At 54.0% G+C, this 17,294-nt stretch overlaps 1 protein-coding gene across 3 annotated transcripts; it reads left to right on the plus strand.

The window, feature by feature from the left end:
• The first annotated feature begins 2,756 nt into the window (after window positions 1–2,756).
• Window positions 2,757–15,953, plus strand: TCHP (trichoplein keratin filament binding). 3 transcript variants are annotated; one of them, XM_084761426.1, is made up of 13 exons: window positions 2,757–2,889; window positions 3,477–3,670; window positions 3,961–4,171; window positions 5,357–5,413; window positions 6,621–6,689; window positions 7,886–8,059; window positions 8,707–8,819; window positions 8,911–8,977; window positions 10,380–10,552; window positions 11,391–11,472; window positions 12,798–12,983; window positions 13,648–13,791; window positions 14,803–15,953. In XM_084761426.1, exons 2-13 carry the CDS (start codon window positions 3,477–3,479, stop codon window positions 14,833–14,835), a joined length of 1,503 nt encoding a protein of 500 aa, XP_084617552.1. In that variant the 5' UTR covers window positions 2,757–2,889; the 3' UTR covers window positions 14,836–15,953. The 3 variants fall into 3 exon arrangements, with proteins under 3 accessions (XP_084617552.1, XP_084617551.1, XP_084617550.1); XM_084761425.1 differs by having other exon boundaries at window positions 2,791–2,939; XM_084761424.1 differs by having other exon boundaries at window positions 2,792–2,948.
• Window positions 15,954–17,294: the final 1,341 nt, after the last annotated feature.

Consider the following 17,294-nt stretch of genomic DNA (forward strand, 5'->3'; position numbering starts at 1 on the left):
TGGTAGGAAGTCCAGCTCTCTCCTCTCCCCTGCTCAGCGATTGGCTATTAAACTGTTTTACTGACATAAAAAGGGACAATTGGGGAGCAAAGTTTAGACAGGAGATTCTCAGATCAAGGGTTTCAACCAGATGTAGGGGGGATGGGGGGGCTGCACACAAATCAGCATTTGAGTCTGTACACAGTGCACAGTGCCTACACTTAAGCTCTGTGTCAGGCTTCCTGGGTGGTGAGTTCACTGTCCATCATCATCCTGAAGAACCGAACTCTTCTCTCGGTCCACTCTGGTACAGGCTGTGCTGGGTGGGTTCCCTCTAGTGACAGGACAGCTACAGCAGTACTGTGGGGCCCCATCTCCCCAGCAGACGTCCCCACGTGCTACTGAATGGGACTGTGCCTAAAGCACACATGCATCCCTCTGGGTTCACACCCTAGCTGGCTTGGAGGATTTACATCATTCATGGGAGTCCATTAGAGCCCCGCCCCCCAAAGCTGGCCTCTAAAGATAACACGGGCAGGGAAAACTGTTACTGTCATTTCTCCAGACAAGTATATTCCAGCAGATGGTTCCAGAATAAATAGAAGGTTCTGGAATGGCATGTTCCACATATAGCCTCTTATATGCACAAAGCAGGCCCATTAGGACAAGTTTTGAGGAGCTTACCTGATGTTTGGAGCGGTCCGACCACATGCCTGAAGAAGGCCACTGAGGGAAAGCCTGCGTGTCTGTCAGGCCTTCTGTCTGCCCATGTGTGTTGGAGTGAGAGCTGTCCTTCCTGCCAGCTTCCACAGGCAGTTGGAAGGAGAGCAAGGGGGCACAGAAGGGTGAAAGCCACCACACAAGCTGGGGACAGTCCCTGGAAGTGATGCTTCATGACAGCAGGATAGAGGCGTCCAGGACGGGCAAGCATATGACTGTACGTGGCCAAAGGGACTTGGCAGATGTGACTAGGGTGAAAGCCTTGAGGGTGGTCCACAGTACCTCAGCGGGTGTATGAACAAAGCTGAGGTGTCTCCAGGGCTGTGGTCAGAGGGGGCATGGCCCCTGAGGAAGAGATGCAGGCCCTTCCTGCCTTTGAAGCCTAAGGGGCCTGTCGTGAGCTAGAAAGGAGACAGGAAAGGCAGAGGCCTTTGTTTCTCCCTAGCCTCCGGCGGGCATCGCAGCGCTGCTCAGTCCTTGACCTTAAACCTGAAACATCCGTGGGGGACTTCCATCTCACAGATCGCACAGTGCACGGAGAATGTTAACTATGGGGAGAGAGGCTGCAGAGCATGGGAGCCATGTGTTATATTTGAAATTTTCCTATAGATTTGAAGCTATTCTGAAAAGGTTAGTTAAAAAAAATTTAATGGGGGCCGGAGAGATGGCTCAGAGGTTAAGAGCGCCACCTTCTCTCCCAAAGGTCCTGAGTTCAATTCCCAGCAACTACATGGTGGCTCACAACCATCTATAATGTGATCTGATGCTTTCTTCCGGCTTGCAGGTGTACATGCAGGCAGAAGACTGTATACATACTAAAAATAAATAAATAAATATTAAAAAACAATTTAATGGCCAGGTGTGGTGGCGCACACCTTTAATCCTGGCACTCGGGAGGCAGAGGCAGGTAGATTGCTGTGAATTCAAGGCCAGCCTGGTTTACAAAACAAGTCCGGGACAGCCAAAGCTACACAGAGAGACCGTGTCTCAAAAAAACAAAACAAAACAAAACAAAAACAAAAACAGAAACAGAAACAAAAACAAAACAACAACAAAAACCAAAAACCAAAACAAAACAAATAAGAGCAAGCCGCAAGAGCATGGCAGCTCGTAGGTCCCTAGGGTCGGAGGGTGAGGTGACCGTTATCTGGCATGCTGCAGGTTTGAACCTGCTGGGCGAGGCCAAACAACACTGGACGGGCTCAACAAGAAATAGGGAAAGAAAAAGAGGAGGGAGGGGGAAGAAAAATCAAAATGGGTAGGAAAACAATGAGTATTTGTCTATAGTTTTACATTAGTTTGTGGGGCATGCAAAAATAATATTTTACACTATTCTAGGGATTGAACTCGGGGCTTTGAGCATGCTAAATATACACAACCTCTGAGTTCCCCAGCCCCACGCTTTAAGAAATGGAACCGTTAATGCATAAATACGAGCAGCCATGTGAGTTACAGTTACCAAAACCGTTGTAGGCCTGGAGAGACATCGTCTGCTCTCCCAAAGGTCCTGAGTTGGCTCACAACCGTCTAGAATGAGATCGGGTGCCCTCTTCTGGTCTGCAGGTGTAAATGCGCGCAAAAGTACATAATAAGTAAATCTTAAAAACAAAACAAAACAGAAAAACCTTTGTACCCACCGTCAATCTAAGTCTACAGTAGAAGTGGTCTACCAGTTGTTACAGAGGCGGGGTGGGGGATGGGGAGTGGGGGGCGGGGCAGGGGTTTCTTGCCTTCCGCTGTCTGTGGGACACACCCGGGGAGCTTTGAAAATCAATTTTTTTTTCGCTCTGAGTAGTGAGTGATTCTCATGTGCCTTGTTTGAGAAACTGATTTCTCCATTCCCTTGGTCACCCCTGCCCCGCAACCCGACACCCCGTAACCACCTTGATTCTGGGTTTTGAAGGATTCCATTCCTTCCTTCCCCGTACTTCAAGGACTCCCAGCACTTACTGTTGATATCCCTCCTACCGCGAGGGGGCGCCAGAGGAAACCCCCAGCACTTTCTTTTCCCTCAGAGTGCCGGGCTTCGCGCAGGAGGTAGTTTGGCCTCCGCGGCACTCCGTCATCCGGCGGGCTGCCCCGCAACCGGCGAGCAAACGGCTGGCGTCTGTGCGACGGGCGGCGCGGGACTCTCGGGTGGCGTGAGCGCGAGCTTAGGCCGGCGACTTCGGGAGCCCAGAAGAGTCAGAGGTTAGGCCGGGCCGAGGCGTCCTCCGTCGCCGCGGGACCTGTAGAGAGTTGTATGTCAAGTGCGTGGCCCTCACTGATAACCTTTAAATCGTCGTCGCTGGTTGGTTGGTTGGTTGGTTTTGAGGCAGGGGCTTCCTGTTTTGCCCAGGTTGGCCTTGAACTCCTGGACTCGAGTGATCTCTTTTCTATCCTCGGCATCCAGAGTACCTGGAGCCGCAGGGGCGTGCCACGGAGACCTTGCTTGCCCCTGTGGTTTTCGACGGAGTGTGGAAATCCTCAGTTGCCCATCCCAGCCTTGTCAGGACAGTTCCGTGTCTGGCCACCGCGGGGCGCAGTCCAGGCTTATTTAAATGGATGATTTGCAGCCTTGGTGTCAGATCATTCAAAACACGCTGGCATGAGCCTCATGCTAAAGTTTTGGTCATCCAGTTGTTCTAGGGTGGGAAGGTGGGGTCTTAAAGCTGTAATACAGGCGCAGCCACGGGGGAGGGTGAGCGCCGCTCATTAGAAAGAGGCGGCATCTAAGCGAGGGCTCCTGGCTTCTCAGCTGCCTCAGTGTCTACCCACTGCTGTTTCTGTTCCTTCAGATGGCGCTCCCCACCTTGCCCTCTTATTGGTCCAGCCGAAGGCCCCTAGATCGGCAGGTGGCTCGCCAGCGCCAGCGAGAACAGGAGGCCCAGTTTCGCCAGCAGTGGGAACAGAACAGCCGTTATTTCAGGACTTCGGACATCCACAACTCCAAACAGGCCGAATGGAGCTCCAAGATTTCCTACCAGCGGAGGCAAGTTGTCAGTGTGGCCTGCCCGCCGGTTCCTACCACTGGCTAGCTCTGGTCAGGGGATGCAGCCTCCAGGGCCCAGGGGCTGTGGCTTGTGAAAGCATGAGTTACCTGCATGGTGATGCTATTCTAGCTGGAAATTGGGATGTGGGGTGTGGGAGAAGTAGCTCGAATTCTAAAATATGCAGAGTAGCTGTCTTCTCTATAGGTGTTTAATCCCCCCCAAGTTCATATAGAAATGCATGTGAAACTGTGGCCTCGGTGTGACTGATGCACGTGGGCTCTTTACCTAGCATGCACGCCTACCAGCGGGAGAAGATGCAGGAGGAGAAGAGGAAGAGCCTGGAGGCACGGCGGGAGAGACTCAGGCAGCTGGTTCTGGAGGAGCAGGACCTGCTGGCCACAGAGCTGGAGGGTCTGCGGCTGAGCATGAGCCTGCGGGAGCGAAGAATCCGGGAACAGCACAGGGATCTGAAGTCAGCCCGGGAAGAACAGAGGAAACTGGTACCTACCCTAGGCCTCAGGAAGGCTGCGTCTCGTGGCTGTAGAGGACCTGAATGCTCCTAATGAGGGAGGCATGGAGTCCATGCCCACTGGTGCTCACGTCCTGTTGGCTCAGGAAGCAGAGAGAGCAGGAGAAGGAGGGTTTGGCCTATGACCTTCAAAGGCCCACCCCAAAGGCACCCTGGCTTCTCTGAATAGTGCCAGAAACTGGGGAGCAATCTTCTTTGCTGCTGGCTTTGCTGTCATTGTGAACTGGTCTCACTATATAGTCCTGATGGCCTGGAACTTGGTCTGTAGAGCAGCCTGGCCTCAGAGTCACAGAGGTCCTCCTGCCTCTGCCTCCCCAGGGTTGGGGTTGAAGGCAAATAACCTGCCTGGCTGAGAGCAAGCCCAGGGGATGGCTCAGGTTCGGCTCACAACAGTGATCTGAACCAAATACAGTCAACTGTTAAATGTTTGCACCAACCAGGGCGGGGAGGGGGGGGTGCAGAGCCATGTTTGTTGCCACTGTCAGCATATGGCCCTGGTAAGTCCAACAGTGGCTGTCTCACAGCAGACAGACCAAGAATGCAGTAGTTATTGAACGTGGCTGTCTCTGCACTCCCAGTCTGCTGCTGGGGTCTGGGAGGGGTTCTGGAGAACTTCTGGGTTTCAGTCTGTCAGAATTCTGAAGAACTTGGAGTTTATACAGTCACAGGATAGAGGAGTTCTCCAGCAAGAGCGTGGGCAAGCAGCCAGCAGCCAGCAGCCAGCACCCACTCTAATGTGCCTTTACAGGGCATGTTTGGAATGTGGCTTACAAATCATTGTAGATGATTCTGCCTTCATCTTTTCAGGCCTGTGGTCCTTCGAAGGCCTGGGAATGCTGCCTTTTGTCCTCAAGTGGCTGTGCTAACTAGCCTCAGCCTGTGTGCTTTAGCGTGCTGTGTATTTGGAAACTCTTAGAGGGGGCCAGCCATAGCATCAGATCTCTTGGTCCACTGCGAGAGTCATCTGTCAGCGCCATCCATCCTGTTCTGATGTCCTGTCCCCAGAGCTGTGTGTGCAAGGGGTGCAGGTGTGAATGGCAGATGTGGTGACATTACTGGGTGGAGAAGCTCGTGTCTGAGCGGACTTCTCTTGTGACTTGTCTAGGTGTGAGTGGGTTTGACCAGTGACATCAGGTGCCCTGTGTTTTCTTTACAGGCCGCTGAGCGACTTTTATATGAGCACTGGAGACGGACCAACCCCAAACTTCGAGAGGTAAGAACTAAGCCTTCCGGTCTTCTCCTGTGGGGTGCCATCATGTTTTCAAATTCTGAGTTCAGGCCAGCCTGGTCTAAAGCTACTGCTTTGTAAAGAAAGTTTTGGCGGGCCGAGTGCAAGGCTGGGGCTGCTGCTGCTGCTGCTGCTGTTGCCGCTGCCGCTGCTGCTTCCTCTTCCTCTTCTGTTTTCTTTAAAGATTTATTTACTTATTATGTATACAGTGTTCTGCCTGCATGTAACACCCACGGGCCAGAGGAGGGCACCAGATTTCATTGTAGATGTTGTGAGCCACGACGTGGTTGCTGGGAGGGACCTTTAGGGGAGCAGGCAGTGCTCTTAACCTCTCAGCCATCTCTCCAGCCCCCTCTTCTTTTTTCTTTTGGCTGTCCTACACTTGCTTTGGAGACCAGGCTGGCCTTGAACTCCTAGCAATCCTCCTGACTCTGTCTTCCAGAGTGCTGGGAATAAAGGCATGCTCCACCACTCCCGGCTTCGCTCTCCCAGCTATCACCTGGGATGTCCTTTCAAATTGCAGTTCCGTTTCTGAATCTTTATCTATATACAGTGCTCTGCTTGCATGTACACCTGCAGGCCAGAAGAGGGCATCAGATCACATCGTAGATGATTGTGAGCCACCATGTTGTTGCTGGGAATTGACTCAGGACCTCTAGAGGAACAGTCAGTGCTCTTAACTTCTGAGCCATCTCTTCAGGCTGTTTCTAAATCTTCTGAGAAATATTCCTGCTCATCTTGGGCTCCAGGAGAGAACTTTGGCCTTTTGTTCCAGATGTAAACTGGGCTTAGAAGCACGTGCTTTGGTTTCCTTCTGTGTGTGAGAGGTACATGTGTGCGGTTGTGCTTGTGTGGACGTCAGAAGTCACAGCTCTCCTCTCCCTTGCTAAGGCAGCGTTTGTCTCTTTCTGCTGCTTAGCTGAACACTCCAGACTAGCTGGCTCTTGAACTGCTGGGCTTCTAGAGAATCCTCTTATCTTACCTCAGAGGTGCTAGGATCACACAGCCATGGTTTTCACAAGGATGGCTCAGGGATTGAGCTCAGGTTTGCAGACTCATTCACACTGACTTTATTGTGGTTGCGTTGCAGTCACAGGTGCCAGCAGGTGGCACAGCCAGCAGCAGGAAGTCACCTCAGTAAGTCTCACACAAGCCCTCGGGGAAATGAATACTTCCTCTTTCTCATTTTCAGATTGAGTTGGACCTTCACAAGAAGCACGTAATAGATTCTTGGGCAACACAGAAAGAAGAAAAGAAACAGGTGTGTGACGCGTGACCCTCACATGCTGTGCTGTGGCTCCTCCTCATCCCAGACTCTATTTTGTGTCTATGCTTTTGGCTAGAGGAGCAGCAGGTGCCTGCCCAGCTATTTGCAGCATGTACAGTCTGAATGTTTATTTGTGCATGCTCACATGGGTGTGCGTGCGTACGTGAGAGTGTGTGTCTGTGTGTGTGTGTGCACGCACATGCAGGTGTGTGGCAGTCAAAGGACAACCTTGGGTGATGATGTTCCCCAGGACCCAGCCATCTACTTGTGAAACAGGGCCTCTGAGTGGTCTGGCTTTCCCAAGGAGACTTCCAAGGACCTATAGGGACCCATCACTTTCCATTTCCCCGGGACTGAGACTACAAGCATGTGCCACTTTGGCATGTTTTTGGCATGTTGGCCAAAATTAAACTTGGGTAGTGGTGGCTCACGCCTTTAATCCCAGCACTCCGGAGGCAAGAGGCAGGAGAACTGCTGTGAGTTCAAGGCCAGCCTGGTCTACAAAGTGAGTCCAGGACAGCCAGGGCCACACAGAGAAACCCTGTCTTGAAAAACAAAAAACAAAAACAAAAAATTAAAATTAAACTTTATTTTTTGCGTGTGGGTGTTTTGCCTGCGTGTATGGCTGTGGACTTCAAGCGTGCCTGGTGCAGTGGAAGCCAGAATTGGGGTTGAATCCTCTGGAACTAGAGCTGCGGACAGCTGTGAGCCACCGTGTGGGTGCTGGGAGTTGACAGGGCTCCTCTGGAAGAACAGCCAGTCAGTGTTCTTAACCACAGAGCCATCTCTCCACCCAGGTTTTTATTTTTATTTCACTTGTGTGTATGAATGCCTGTGTATGCTATGTGTGCTGGTGTCCTCCTGAGAGGCTAGGGTGAGGGCATCAGATCGCTTGGAGTTGGAGTTGACGGTGACTGAGGCCTGATGTGGGTGCTGGCACCTGAGCCCCGGCAGTCCTCCTGAAGAGCCAAGCCGTCTCTCCGCCCCAGCGTCGCAAACCCACATCGGAAGCCCTTACCCTGGGCATGAGTCCACAGCATGTGCGCACCACTTTGCTCCGATGTTCACTGTGTTATCTTGTGGAGGGGCGAAGAAGCCTGCGCTGCTGGAGAAGTGGGGCTCCAGGCTGAGCTGATGGAGCAGGGAGCCGAGTCTCATGGCTGCGTGCTGATAGTGCTGTCCTCTTGTAGCAAGAAGCCACCAAGGAGCAGGAGAAGGCGCGGCTTGAAAATGAGTGTGAGGCAGCCCGCAGGGAGGCAGCGGAGAGGGTGAGAGCAGAGCAGGCGAGCAGGCAGCTCCAGGACAAGCTGCAGGCTGAGGCCCTGCGCCAGCAGATGGAGGAGCTGAAGCAGAAAGAGACGGAGGTGAGGGAGAGCCTTCCTGACCGCGGGGCGGGGCTTCTGTGAGCCGCATCCCGACTGGGTGCTGTCTTCTCATGCCTGCGCCCCCTCATGGCTCTGCTGAGGTGCTCCAGTGTGTGCTCACACGCTGGAACAGTAATGGCTAGGGACACACCTGTGCACACAGACGTGTTCAGGGTCGGGGCCTTAGGTCAGGGCTTTCCAGTGGGACAGGCTCCATCTGGTACACACGGCACCGCGGTCCACTCGTGGCAGGTTCTGGGTCTCAGGACGCGAGCCGTGAAGGGGCTGCCTTTGAGAACACTGGTGTCCTGAGGCCTGGGCCTCTGCTCAGATGGAGGGAGGCCTTGCCGCCTGGGGCTTCTGTCCGGCTCCCTTCCCCTGGCCCCACTGTGTTAATAACTAGTACAGTGCCCACCACTAATTTTGGATGCTACAGATAGGGCCTGAGCCAGACCTTCCTCATCTCTGGCCTCCCATGGCTGCTGTGTTGGCCACGGACACAGAAGTTAAGTTCGAGTAGGTGTGGGCCAGCATAGGCTTGGAGGAATGGCTTGGTTGAGGTGACACTCAGAGCCCCAGGGAGGGGACTGTGAGCAGCAGGCCATCTGGTTGCCCCATGGGACTTGGCTTTCCCACTGTAACCACAGGCGACCAAGCTACAGAAGGAGCAGGAGAACCTGCTGAAGCAACGCTGGCAGCTGGAGAGGCTGGAGGAGGACAGGAGGCAGAGGGCCGCCCTCCGGCGCAAGGCAGAGCTCGGGTGTGTGTGGGGAGCCTCTGGCCTCTGGGAACTGAAGGGGGTGTGGCCTTATGGAGCAGCTGTTTGATTGGCGCTCCCTCCTCATCTTCAGGCGCTTCTTGAGGCATCAGTACAACGCACAGCTCGGCAGGAGGACGCAGCAGGTCCAGGAGGAGCTGGTGAGTGCACACGCCTTGGCAGGCTTTCCACATCCTTAGAGTTAAAGCACAGTTGGCCGCAGAAAAGTGCTGGCCGGTGGCACAAGGAAGCTGACAAGTTTGCAAGCCTGGGTTACACTTGACAGCGCTGTCAGAGCTGTCTGTGCCTGAGCTGTGAGGGCTCGGGGTGCAGCTCTAAGGGATACTGCATTGTCTTTGCTTGTTTTTTGTCTTTTAGGCAGGGTCTCACTGTGTACCCTTGGCTGGCATGGAACATACTATGTAGACCAGGCTGGCCTCAGGCTCACAGAGATCTATCTGCCTCTGCCTCCCAAGTGCTGGGATTAAAGATGTGCGCCACCACACCTGGTTCTTAGGTATTTATTAGAAAATGAATAGATTTTGGGGAAAGGAGAGGTGGCTCAGTGGTTAAGATCACCTGTTGCTCTTGCAGAGGAGCTGGGTTTGGTTCCCTGCACCCACATGGTGCTACAAGGCCACTGTGTAGACCAGGCTGGCCTCGAATTCACAGCGATCCACCTGCCTCTGCTTCCGGAGTGCTGGGATTAAAGGCATGCGCCACCATGCCTGGCTGTCCTCAGGTATTCTTGACGGAGGAAGGGTGGAGGTGATGCAGATGCTTATTGGCTTAAGTGACAATCATTTCACAATGTGTCACAAGCGAGAGTGCCGGGTCTGTAGTGAGGTGCAAGGCGAGCTTCTCCTTGCTCCCCGCGCCCCGTGATGTCCTCCCCCATCTGCAGAGGCACCTGCTTCTGTGTGGGTCGGCCTCGCCCTGTTTTCTACATACAGCTGTAGAGAGTCCACAGCTGTGTCCATTTCCCAGTGCCATTTCAGCTGTGTTACTCAGCACGCCTGTTTTCAGGGCTTGGTATTCCTGTCAGTGCTTTAGTGAGCGTGTGGCGTGTGGATGAGCACATCACGGCTCCTGACTGACTGCCTCCTTTGGTCACTGTTCTGTGCCACCTCTGGATTCCCCTCATCCTTTTGTTTTAGTGTTGGGTTGTGAATACATGGATAATAGGTAGCTCCCTGCATCTTCAGGTCAATTCTAGTTTTCCCATTTACAGTAAAGCTGCGGTGAACAGTTTGTGCGTGTGTGTTCACATGCGCTGCAGTAACCACAGTGTTCTAAAATGTGCTGCCATCCACGTCCAGGGGCATGTGCCTGTGTTGGCACAGGTGGCAGGAGGGGCACTCCCTTTACGGGAAGCCTCTGGGCCTGAAGCAGATGACATGCGCATCCAGAGCAGTCCAGCCCCTTCCCTGTGTCCTGAGAACGTATGAGGCCCCACATGGCTGGCTCTGCCGCTCATGCAGAAGGGGCTGCCCAGGAAGCTGGGCTCACCTGGCTGCAGCAGGCTCTGTCCAGCCCGCCCACAGGCCACACCTCTTCCTCTAGGAGGCAGATGGGCGGATCCTGCAGGCTCTGCTGGAGAAGGAGGAGCAGCTGCAGCGAGCCCAGCTGGCCAGGCGGGAGCAAGCCCTGGCCGACGCAGCCTGGATGAAGCAGGTCATCGAGCAGCAGCTGCAGCTGGAAAAGGCTCGGGAGGCTGAGCTGCAGCTGCTCCTGAGGTGAGGGCACAGCTGCTGAGCAGGAGGCTCCTGTTCTCTACCCCAGTTCCATGAGATGCCCTCAGTGTCTGGGTGGAACGTCTGTTGTCATCACTTGCTTGGGGCAGTGACCAAATGTTAGTCAAGGCGGGAATCATGGGCCAGAGTAATGATGTGGTCATGGAGAGTCTTGAAACTGTGCAAGTGTTTTATGCTGCTCGGCTCTGGATCTAACCTGCGCCTGAAGACAGTGCCGCCATGTTGCCTTGGATGGTCTCTACTTCCCCAGTGATCTCTTGAATGCCCAGGGCTGGGACTGCTGGCCTGTGTGCCCAGCTTTGGGGCCTAAAACTCCAGCCCGTAGATAGAAATAGTCAAACAGGCAGTGTGCACTGACGTGCAGACTCCATGACTGGACTGTTACGTTCAGCCAGGTGCATGGCTCATGGAGACTGAGCCAGTAGCCACCTGGGAGCGTGGCGATTGGGCTTGGGCGGAGGCAGTGTCCTCCCATCTCTGGTCCTGATGGTTTTATTACCTCGGTGCTAAATGGATGCAGTGTTTTATTTATTTTTCTTCTTCAAGGCAGGGTTCTCAGTGTACTCCTGCCTGTCCAGGACTCTGTAGACCAGGCTGGCCTCAAACTCACAGAGATCCACCTGCCTCTGCCTCCCAGGTGCTGGGATTAAAGGGGTGCGCCACCACCGCCCAGTATTACATAATGACCTAAAATGCCACAGAAGTGTTGTCTTAACTGTCGTCTCTGGAATGCTGGTGTGGATGCTTGTGCCTAAAGCTTGGCAGCTGTGTGTGCCTCTGCCGGCTTAGAGCCTCTGTCATCCCCTTTGTGTTTGTCCAGGGAGGAGGCCAAGGAGGTGTGGGAAAAGAGAGAAGCCGAGTGGGCTCGAGAGCAGAGTGCGCGCGACAGACTGATGAGTGAGGTAATCCCAGCCGTCAGGGCCTTGGACAGCCGTTGGTCCCACGGGGATGTGGGCAGCCCCAGCACTTGCTCTGAGAATAACTCTGCTCTGGTTTTCTTAAGTAGCATTTAAGTCACCATGTAAGTAATGCAAGCTTACTGGAAAGGACATACAGACATATGGAAAGGACATACAGACGTAGAGAAAGGACGAGAAGGAGGTCTTCAGAGCCTTCGCGTCCACAGCTTCTTGCATTTGTCTTGTGCAGCTCAGTGCATGGCTTCTCAACTGCATGCGTTTTTTTCCCCACTGAGCTGTTTGGTTCCGAGCATTCTCTCAGCACCGCATCAGCAGCACTGCAGGGCTGCAGCCGCAGCTTGCTCTTCCACCCTGGCTTCCCTGGGGCCAGCACCAGGGTGTGTGAGGGAGCAGGAGACCTAGCTGGCAAGCGTGTGCTGCCCTCACACTGAGAGCTGTGCGGAAGTGGGCTGGTCTGACTAGCTCTGCATCTGCACATCGGCCTCGGTTGGCTGGTCGGCTGGGTAAATCGTACCCTCGGCTTTCCATCCTCTACATTTCAGTTCCCCCTGCATGTGTTCCCCTCTTTACAGCGCAGGTGTTGGCATGTCTGGTTGGCTTCTTGGGTCCTGGGCTGGGGTTGGGACATCACATGGCTCTGGGTCAAGGTCCAGGTCCCAAACAACAGCAGGTGCCTGCTCCTTGCCGCAGTAGAGGATGCGTGACTGCACCCCGCTACCTGCTGGGCTGAGCCTACCGCGTTTCTCTGAAGCTCCTCTGTACCTGTGTCCAGGGCTCCCCGGTGTTTTGCTGGGGGTCTCCATTACTGTGATAAAACACACGAGCTAAAGCAACGCGAGAAGAAGGGGCTTGTTTCGGCTTACAACTCTGAGGTCACAGGCTGTTACTGAGGGAAGTCAGGGCAGAAACGGAAGCAGAAGCCATGGGGAAACGCTGCTTACTGGCTTCTTCCTGTGACTGGCTTAGCTTGCTTTCTTATACAGTGTAGGGCCACTTGCCTGCCCAAGGGTGGTGGTGCCCTGGTGGGCTGGGCCCATCCATATTAACCTTTAACCAAGAAAAGTCACTACTGATTTGCCTGCAGGCCGACCTTAGGGAGGCATTTTCTAAACTGAGAGCCCTCTTCCCAGATGACTGTACCGTGTGGAGAGTTAGGACAAACAACAATCAAAACACCAGGAGCCAGACAGTCGGCATGGGTGGGAGGAGCTGGGTAGGCTGGGCAGGGACAGATGCACTGCAGCCAGTGTGAGGCTTAGAGCACAAGTCTTAGACTGAATGCAAACCTTCTTTATCCCTTTGGCCAGGTCCTGTCAGGGAGGCAGCAGCAGATACAAGCGAAGATTGAGCAGAACCGGCGGGCGCAAGAGGAGACCCTGAAATGCAGGGAAAAGCTCATCCAGAGTCTGGAGGAGGCAAGGCAGTCAGCTCAGCGCGCAAAGGAAGAGAGCGAGGAGATCAAGGCAGCCAGGAGGCAGGAGCTGGCAGCCCAGGTGGGGGCCGAGGGCAAGCGCAGCCTCTGTACGACATGCCCCTGGCACCTTAGAAGACTATGTACACGCATGTGTGTGTGAATGTGGGCTCCTGATTGTATGCAGTGCCCGAGAAGGCCAGTGGGAGGCACTGGATCTGGAGCTAAGCACAGGCAGGGGAAAACAGCTCACCTACTGCTGCTGGGAACTGAACTCGGCTTCTCTGGAAGAACAGTTTGTCTTTCTTTCCTTTCTTTCTTTCTTTTTTGGTTTTTGGAGACAGGGTTTCCGTGTAGCTTTAGCTATCCTGGACTCACTTTGTAGATCAGGCTGGCCTCAAACTCAAGAGCGATCCACCTGCATCTGCCTCCTGAGAGCTGGTGTTAAAGGCATGTGCCACCACGCCTGGCTCAGTATGTGTTTCTAACCACTGAGTCAGGGCTCTGGTTTCTTAGTCTCTGTGGGGACCAGGCTAATGTCACTGTTACTTTTCTTCTTTCTATCCCATGTTCTCCAAACACATGGCTGTAATCGGAGCTTTCATGAAATCCATAGGCCTGTGTGGCCTTTTCTGGTCCTCCGGGTCCCATCCTGGCTGCTGGCACCTGCCATCGGCCTCCCTGCTTGGAGGGCAGGGCTGTGCCCTATGGGCCTTGTCTTTGGTGACTTTGTTCTTGGCATTCAGGTTGCAGAACGCCAGCTCCAGGCATGGGAGGCAGCACGGCAGGTGGAGGAAGAGGCGGCGGCGGCCAAGCAGGCAGAACAGCTCTCAGACGCTCTGCTGCAGCAGGAGGCGAAGACCATGGCTGAGGAGGGCTACCGGCCCAAGGTAGGCGCCTGCCAGGGCACAGGGCGCCACGGCCCCATGCTGAGCTCCTCCTCTTCTCTTCCCTGTGTGTGTGTCTGTATGTCCTGCCTGGCTACAGCCTCAGTGCAAAGGCTGCTGTTCCTTGACTGGACCTCAGATGGTCCGAGGTAGTTCTGTTCCAGTTCCTGCTCCTTCATCTTTGCAAAGCCCACGAGCCTGACTATCGATCATTTACCTGTCTGCCCTGTTTGGGGGACAAAGTGCAATCTAGAGGAGCTATGGCCATAGCTGGTGAGAGGTGACATAGGTGGTGAAAGCAGGGTCAGGCCCAACTGCCCAGTGAAATCAGGTGACCACGAGCCTGCTTACCTGTTTCCCTTTTCCTCTGTTCCTCACTTCTTTCTGTGCATCTTTCTGGAGTACGTAGGAGCAAAGGCCTGTTGTGAGGGACCTGCTGACTAGGCTCTCTCTCTGGAGCTAGGGCCACCCGGGCCCCGGCATTCTGAGGGTGTGTGCGGCAGAGAAAGAGTGGACTGTTCCACTGTCAGAGAACTAGGTCCCCGGGTGGGACAAGACAGAGTGGGTCTTCCATCTGCTGTGGACCTTCAAAGCCCTGCGAGGCAGAGGGCTCCAAACACAAGGAGCAGCGTTTCCTTTCTTTCTTTGGTGTTTCGAGACAAGGGTTCTCTGTGTAGCTGTGGCTGCCCTAGACTCACTTTGTAGACCAGGCTGCCCTCGAACTCACAGCGATCTGCCTGCTTCTGCTTTCCGAATGCTAGGATTAAAGGCATGTGCCACCATGCCTGGTAGGAGCAGCATTTTCAAAGTCACCTGGGTGTGCATCAGTGTGTCAGGATTAGGGCCTGAAGGAGCACACATGAGTGTCTCAGGCCAGTCATAAAGGGCCTTGTTTGTGGCTCAGGGCAAGGCTCTCTCAGCTCTAAGTGAAAACTCACTTGTATGCGCGTAACAAAAGGGAGGGTCAGTGCCCCAGAATGCTCACCTGATACGTGGTATGCTTTCTTTTCTCAGACTTATGGACACCCCAAAATTGCCTGGGACTGACACTGAGCGCAGAGAAGCAAGCTGACTTGATACAACTCCAGACAATTGTACAATGATCGTCCCGGCCAAGACTCAGGGCGCTGCTGGGTAGCTCAGCCATGCCTGTGCAGGCACATCGTGTCCCGCTCCTTCATGATGTCATGGGTTTGTGGAGCCTGGTGAGAGCCTTCCCTGCTCTCCCAGAGGGCGCACAGCACTTCAGAAGTGGAGTTTAGAGATGCACTAAGAACAAGTCACAGTCTGACAGGATATGAAGGTTCCTCTCGTCTCACTGTAGTTGTCACCTCTAGGGAGGACCAGCCAGCGAGAGGAGGGAGCCTTTCAGAAGCTACTCTGTTGGAGGCGACTTGTAGGTCTTGGTGTAGTTATTTCAGGCTATCAGCTGCTGAGCCTCAAGGACCACATGGTGTGTATTCTGGAAAGATAGTGACAAAGGGGCATTCTGCAAATACTGTGAGAACCCCCTCCCATAGGTGCTGGGGTGGTGCTCAGTGTAGGGTGCTTACTGTGTGGTCCTCGTCCAGTTAACACCACCTAGAAGGTTCCACAGGACATGTGAGCCCACCCATACCACCCCTAAAGGTCCTGGAGGGTCCTCAAGGTCACTTGGCTGGCCGGCCTGATAAAGGCAGGGGCTAGGGGCACGACTAGGGACCTCCTGAGTCTGGGGGAGGCCTGTGTGCATAAGTGCCCAGAGAACCATGTGACCCTGGAGAAATGGAGTGAGACTTGGAGTCACAGGTGAGCCCATGTCCCCACTGTTCACCCATCTGACCCAGCTCCTGCTAAGCAGCTAAGGTTCCTGTGGCCACAACTGTAGTTTTACGGCTTGTGTTTTCCACATGCTTCCTCTGGGGCTTGTTTCCATCGTTGTATTCAAGATTCCATACCTCAGCGAACTCTAGCTGGTTGTAGGGCATCTTCTCTGGTTATAAGAAGCCATGGTTAGAAACGCCTGGGCTGCATCACGTCCCTTGTCCCTTCCACATGGAGCCTGTCCTCAGTCTGTGTTCATTTCACCCGTGGTTCTGTGGCCCCTGAGCTGTTTTCATCATGCACTTGTACTTGCCCTTTTCAAATGCTCAGTAATTGTGAAGTAAAAGCTCTATTTCATGTCACCTCAGCTGTCACTACTAATTGGTATTGCTGCGAGTGGGCGCTGGGCAGGGCGCTGGGCGCTGGGTAGGAGTTGGACACTAGACTCGGGCATGGATGCACAAACTTCATGGCACAAGACAGACCACAGTGCAACAGGAAGTCAACAGCCCTGTTTCTTTATGGACAGAGACTTCCTGCCATCTGGGCTTTAGGGAGCGGTCTGTGCGTGAACTCAAGCATCATTCTCAGGACTGTTGTGATGCTTTTGAAAAACGTGGACCTCGCAGTTCTTCATGACCTGGCCTGGATTCAGCCGTGTGGAGTTGACACCTCGTCTTTGAGCAAGGGCACCTTTATTCTCACCAAGACACAGTCACATGCTGCTTTGAACACTTCAGCGCCTCTGCTTTCACTCCATGCAGCTGACTATACATGCTCGTTCCTTTACTCACTTCTCTCTGGCTCCACCTTTTTCTGTTAAGACTGGCATCTCTAAAGCTCTTTGCGTGACTCCAGATGATGCCCACGTCTGTCTCCTTCAGAGTGCGGAGGGCACGAGGCTGCCTGTGCACCCGCCCCACGGCGCTCATCTTTAGACTAACACACCACGCCTGCAGCCCCCTGTGCATGCTTCTCCTAAATGCCCAGCCCTTTGTTTCCCCATCACTGTAAGCATCTGTGAGAGTCTCCACGCAGGGCCACGCTGTCATCGATGCCACCTGACTTGTGTTGTGACTCCCAAGACCTCACTGAGCACCTGGACCTAACTGGCCACAGCACTGTTTTGGCTTCCAGCTCACGTTGTTTCTGAACCTCTCTGGGCTGTTGGTAGAAATTAGGGGCCAGTATGATGGCATAGTGGTTAGAGGCATTGGTTGCTAAGTCTGGTGAGTTTAGTCCTTGGTAGAAGGAGAGAACACGCATGCGTGCCCACACACACACACACACACACACACACACACACACACACACACTCAGATGCGGAAGTGAGCATCTCTGAGGACACCTGCACTGACACTGCCCTCTTCCAGTTGTCACCTCAGGAGTGCAGCCTGAGGCTCAGGCCTTGACACCTCCCAGGTCTTTAGGGTGACGTGAGGCAGGCCTCTGGCTTTCAGTAGCTTCCACCTTGGTACTGCAGCCTGGCTCCTGCTCCCACCCTTGACCATGGAGCCTGGGTCCCGTGCTCAGCAGCCATGAGTGAGTCTAGACTCCATCACAGATGACGCCATCTGACACCAACCCGGAGTCCCTGAGCCTCTCCCACCCATCACTATTGTCCAGGTGGCGTGGACTTCCTTTCCTCATGCTGTAGTCAGGCCTGTTACAGACTAAAGTCTGCAGAGCAAGCCACCGGCCCA

This window comes from Acomys minous (genome assembly GCF_964271855.1).
Source record: "Acomys minous genome assembly, chromosome: 16".
Taxonomy (NCBI): Eukaryota; Metazoa; Chordata; class Mammalia; order Rodentia; family Muridae; genus Acomys; species Acomys minous.